General features: G+C 52.0%; 1 protein-coding gene across 1 annotated transcript in view; it reads left to right on the forward strand.

Annotated features, from left to right (window-relative positions):
• The window catches only part of col13a1 (collagen, type XIII, alpha 1), a gene marked incomplete at its 3' end in the record, with an annotated part of 95,262 nt that overhangs the window by 54,027 nt on the left and 35,235 nt on the right, over window positions 1-6,000 (forward strand). The window contains exons 14-18 of the mRNA XM_084460910.1: window positions 797-865; window positions 2,131-2,196; window positions 4,098-4,190; window positions 4,844-4,885; window positions 5,022-5,039. Coding sequence (XP_084317036.1) covers window positions 797-865; window positions 2,131-2,196; window positions 4,098-4,190; window positions 4,844-4,885; window positions 5,022-5,039 — 288 coding nt within the window. The remainder of the gene's footprint in view (window positions 1-796; window positions 866-2,130; window positions 2,197-4,097; window positions 4,191-4,843; window positions 4,886-5,021; window positions 5,040-6,000) is intronic.

Genomic DNA, 6,000 nt, shown 5'->3' on the forward strand with positions numbered 1-6,000 from the left:
CCGCGGCGATAAGGCTTGGCGTGACCAGGTGCCAAGAACCAGAGTCCCTTGCGACGCGGGTGGATTTCTGCAATAGCAAAACAACATGAGCCCCTTTTCACGCAGAACGTAATTCGACCTCCCGTTATTAAGTGGCTGCTGGGAAAACGGCAGAACCGCACTTGAGTTTTCATAAACTCCTGTTACCCCCCAATGAAAAGTCCATATTAAGGAACCCATAACAGCTACAGTCACGTTGACACGGTGTTTTCTGTTCTGTCGATGAGTACATGAGATACGGAGACGGCGAATGTTTGGGCTAGATAAACAAGATCTGTTGAGAATGTGGAGTGGAGAGGGATCGGGGTCGGGAGTTTTGGGGGTTGTTTAAAGTGCTCTGCCATACCGTCGGGGAGCCGGGTTGCTTTCCTACATGTCTCGGAGCCCCTGGCCGCGTACTGCGTGGGAGGTCCACGCCAGCGTGGCTCCATTCAGGTCCTCTCCACGTTACGAGTAGAGCCAAGGGGCTGCTGGGTAGGAGGGGGAACGGATGCGTTCTGACAGGCCGGGGATCGGCAGAGCTCGGGGAGACCGTTTTCGCGGGAGACGGATAAATGAGGCGTTATTTTCGCGCGGCGGTGTGTGCGCGATGCTTCGAGGACGTGTCGTGTACGGCGGGATCGGACGAACATTTGACTCACCTGTTCCCCTGAAGGGAACCGGAATGTTCTCTCAGTGGAAAACAGTCAGCTAGTTCTCCAGGAAAATCCCGTTTACTTTTCGAACCCGTCCAAATGACCCCGACTCTGGCGTGCGGGGCGTGTTTGTGCAGGATCTGCCGCTGAAAACGTTGGCCGCCTTACGCTCAAGAGAGGCAACAACGCCCCAACGACCCGGAACCTCCTAACCACAGCGCTCGCCACCAGAAAGGTCAACAGGTCACGCAGGCATAGCGCCGGGGTCCGAACTGGGCCAGTGTGAACAGCCGGCTATGACATCAGATCGATAGACGACGGGAATTCAATTTTTTTTTTACAGATTCATGATGTCGACATTGGTCACGAAGCCAAGTTTGCGCTCTTCTCATCCGTTATTGGCTAAATGTGCGGCCAATGGAACGGGGTTGTTGGGGGATAATTTGGGGTGGCTCTGCTGTCGGGGGATCTCAGGGTGCATGCTGGGAGATGGGAAGGACAGCTGGTGACACTGGGCGAATAGAACTAACACACTTAATCTAACTAACCACACACTTTCCCCCCTTGTAGCGCCCCCTGGTCTTCACCTGTGTATTACAGGATGTATGTTTCCTCATTAATACCTCCACATACCAGGTGTATATGTGTTACATTTTCATAATTCTGTAATATTGCTTATATCATGTAATATTACAACGTAGGCTATTCTTATTTACAAAAAAACCAACATTCCCATTCCACTGGAGATGTACAGTATGAGGCCTGAGCTAGTACTGTACTGTAAATGTAATATCCATGGGAGTGTGGATTCTAGCCAGTCCTCTGTCCACCTGTGCCTGACTACGCTGCTGGTCTCAACAGAAGCGTCGTATTGTCCAGCCCTGTGTTGGCGGAGTGGCCACAGTAAGTCTGGTCCGCGTACGTCTGCTAGCTAACTTCCTCCCTCTTCAGTGGCGTAGCTGACCTTCGCTCGGCCGCAGCGCAGGGGTCAGGAGTGCCGTCCGCACGGGGGGTCCATGACTCAACCAGTAGGAAGCCACAGTTATCTAACACGGCGCCGCCAGGCATTCTGGGAAAAGCTCCAGAAGCGCCCCGCCCTTTGTTTTGACCAATCACGCTGCTGTTGTCATGGTATTGGCGCCCCCAGGTGTTTTAGGACTTTGTCAGCAACTCCTGGCCCCTCGTTTGCAGTGTCTCTCTCTCTCTCTCTCTCTCTCTCTCTCTCTCTCTCCCTCTCTTCTTTCCTTACTGTTCACTCTCATGTTTTTCTCTCCCCCTTCCTCCCCGACCCTCCCTTGTTCTCCCGCCTCCTCTCCTCTCTCCCCGGACCCTCCCGGTCCGACCCCGTTCTTTTCTCCCTGGCCTCCTGGTGACCTTTGAACCCGTGACCTCTTTCTGGCACCGCTGGGCCACCTGTGCTTTGTGACTGACCCCCCCCCACCCCCCCCCACCTCAGCAGATGTTGCCCATCACCGTGCGCAACATGCCCCCGATAAGTCCTCTAATCCTAAAGCGCCTCAAGGTACATTCCTCTCTGCCCCCCCCCCCCTGACTTCCTACTGTGGATGCCAACCGCCGCCCACCACCGCCAAAACCCTCGTCCCCCTCCTCTCCCTACCTGCCTGGAGTCACCCCTCCATGGCCCCCCCGTGTCTCGGATGACCAGGCAGTGACCACCGATCGATACGATCAGGTCCGCGTAGAACTCCCGGCCGTAGACAGGGAAGGGATCGAGGAAAACGTCCGACGAAATAATCTGTGATTTATTTATCGAAGCACCGGTCAAAATGATGTTTCACCCAACTACACGGTGAAATAGAAGCCCTTGATAAAAAAAGCTTCGATGAAAAAATCCCGAAAGGCAAAAAAAAACGGTCCATTTAAGAATCCAAACAATGGCCAACTTGGCGATCCGTCTTTACTTCTGTCACGATCGCTACCTTTCTGTGGGAAAGAAACCAAGATAAAAACCAGCACCCCCAATCCCCGTTCTCAAACAAACGAGACAAAGGAGGAACTAAGCATTGGCAGGAAGTAAGCGTTCTCCAATCCTCCGATATGACCTTTCACCCCCGGCTCTCTTGAAAGAGCCTAGTGTCCCCGGCCGTGCGCTCTGTGTCCTGCCTGTACGGACGCAGCTGGCACAGGTGGACCCCTGTTGGCATCCGTCCCCGTGTCCCCGTTCTGTCTCAGGTGTGCAGTGCCTCTGTGCCAGGATGGACTACCGTGTTTGGAGATAATGCTACACACTGTAGTGGACTCAACACTAAGACTCAACACTAAGACTCAACACTAAGACGACACGTCATACACGAAAGGAAATATCACCCAGATTGGCTCTGCTTCCCCCAAAATTCAACCCTCCCCTGGAACCAGTCTCGGACAGCAATGTGGAACCTTCGTTTTTTACTGACGCACATGCATCTGGTAACATATATCATAGCCGGACACATCCTGTTTGGCATGCGGGGGATTAATGAATATAGATCTAATGGAAATGGCCATGTTGTGAATTCTCCCAGACACATAGGTCTAGAGCTCAATGTCTACATACTCGTTCTGTTACACTGTAATCAAATCGAAATGTATTTATAGACCACGTTTAAAACGGCAGTTGGTCAAAGGTGGGTCTTAGGTAAAAGCATTTCTCAGGGAACAACTTTACACAGTGATTAGGGACAGGTATGGTACAGTAGGTACAGTATACATGTAGTTCAGAGGTCATTTTTGGTATTCTGGTATTTGTAGTCAGAGCACATTTGTAGTCATAAATCTTGTAGCTGGGTATGTATTGTGTCACACAGTCTCAAGTTGTTTCTACAGATTATAGAGAAGACTTCCTCAAATAATGTCGCTGGGGCATTCTCAATGGAACATGACCACTTCAGGGCTTTGGGCCAATTAAACGACGATTGAAACGCGAGACACACCGTAAACAATTCAGACGTAGCTAAACATAGCGTTAGCAGATATGTTTCAGTCTGTTTAGTCTGCGATTTGGATGTTTCCTCTGTCTCACCAGAGAGTCCCTGGCGGGAACAGGAAAAGCCATCAGTCCACTGTCAGGTTTTTGTCCCGAGGCACTGACTTTATACAGCTGAAGCAACACAAGATACCTCAAGAATGAGGGCTTCATTCGTCGACTCTATGAAACATGATTTTTTTTATTACCATGGTGAAATGCGTCAGTAACGTCACAACTATCTTTTGAAAACGACTTTGTCCGAATTCAAATTTCAAATCAAAGTGGTATGATCTCCAAACATGGTAGCAGAAAAGAAACACCTTTATAACCGCTTGTCTTGTTCCCTGCTAACATCCTCCCTCATGCAACCCCTTCCCGTACTGTACGGTACAGCGTGATGGCGTGCGGTGCTGTTGTCATGGCCGCAGGGTGGCAGATGGTAACTGTTGGTCTCTTAGCAGGGCGAGCCTGGAGCACCGGGCCCGGCTGGACCTCCGGGACCCCCCGGACCCTCGGGGAACCATGGGATGAACGGCGCCACCGGGCCACCGGTGAGTGTCTGGCCTCATCCTAGCAGAGACTGGAGCAGACTGGACCGGTTTAGACTGGACTGGACCGGTTTAGACTGGACTGGACTAGTTTAGACTGGACTGGACTAGTTTAGATTGGAATGGATCAGATTAGATTGGACTGGACTAGTTTAGACTGGACTGGACTGGTTTAGATTGGATTGGACCAGTTTAGACTGGACTGGAACAGTAGACTGCACTGGACCAGTTTAGATTGGACTGGACTAGTTTAGATTGGACTGGACTAGTTTAGACTGGACTGGACTAGTTTAGACTGGACTGGACCAGTTTAGACTGGACTGGACCAGTTTAGATTGGACTGGACCAGTTTGGACTGGACTGACTGGACTGAACCAGTTTAGATTGGACTGGACTAGTTTAGACTGTACTGGACCAGTTTAGATTGGACTGGACCAGTTTAGACTGTACTGGACTAGTTTAGACTGGACTGGACTAGTTTAGATTGGACTGGACTAGTTTAGACGGGACTGGACCAGTTTAGACTGGACTGGACCAGTTTTGACTGTACTGGACCAGTTTAGACTGGACTGGACCAGTTAAGACGGGACCAGGCTGGTGTGTAGCCATAGACGTTGTAATGTTGTAATGTCAACACTTTCTGTGTTCAATTGTAGGGCAAACCTGGTGAACCAGGAAAACCAGGCAAAGACCCCAGGGTAAGTTCCCCCTTACCCTAACCCTGAATACTGTCCTGTACATGATTACCCCTAACCCTGAATACTGTACATGATCATCTGGACATGCTGTATTTCATGAGGATGTCGTCTTATTCATGATCTCTGTCACCCACAGCTCTTACCAGGAATGAAGGTAACCTTTCTTTCACCACAGCGCCTGCTGTGAATACACTTCTCTAGACATTAACCGTGGCTGCAAGTGTTCAGAAGTGTTCAGAAGTGTTCAGAAGTGTTCAGAAGTGTTCAGAAATTAGACCGAAGTCGTGTTTCTAGTCACTCAGTCTGGACACTTTCGTGGACCCGTGAACCTACAGTAGTCTACAACTCAGAAGTCCCTTCAAAGGAGAATGTGAGACTACGGTTCAGACCGGGACGTCCTCGGGACGGTTCAGACCGGGACGTCCTCGTACGGTTCAGACCAGGACGTCCTCGGGACGGTTCAGACCGGGACGTCCTCGTACGGTTCAGACCGGGACGTCCTTGGGACGGTGCAGACCGGGACATCCTCAGGACGGTGCAGACCGGGACGTCCTCGGGACGGTTCAGACCGGGACGTCCTCGGGACGGTGCAGACCGGGACGTCCTCGGGACGGTTCAGACCGGGACGTCCTCGGGACGGTTCAGACCGGGACGTCCTCGGGACGGTTCAGACCGGGACGTCCTCAGGACGGTTCAGACCGGGACGTCCTCGGGACGGTTAAGACCGGGACGTCCTCGGGACGGTTCAGACCGGGACGTCCTCGGGACGGTTCAGACCGGGACGTCCTCGGGGTCGTTATAACCCACCTGCCCCAACCGGGACGTCCTCGGGACGGTTAAGACCGGGACGTCCTCGGGACGGTTCAGACCGGGACGTCCTCGGGACGGTTCATACCGGGACGTCCTCGGTGTCGTTATAACCCACCTGCTCCAACACAGCCTCACCGCCTTGGACAGGCTAAAATTAATTTCCCCCGATACACGAACTGCCATGGATTATTTAGGAAGGGGGGGTTTCCATGGCCACAGGCAGAGCAAGTCAAACAGCTTAAAACAACCCCGGGTCCCGTTTAAACACAACAGCCCAGTTCACGTCACAGCGGGGGGGCTGAGCC

The sequence above is a fragment of the Borostomias antarcticus genome (assembly GCF_949987555.1).
Source record: "Borostomias antarcticus genome assembly, chromosome: 34".
In the NCBI taxonomy this organism is placed as follows: Eukaryota; Metazoa; Chordata; class Actinopteri; order Stomiiformes; family Stomiidae; genus Borostomias; species Borostomias antarcticus.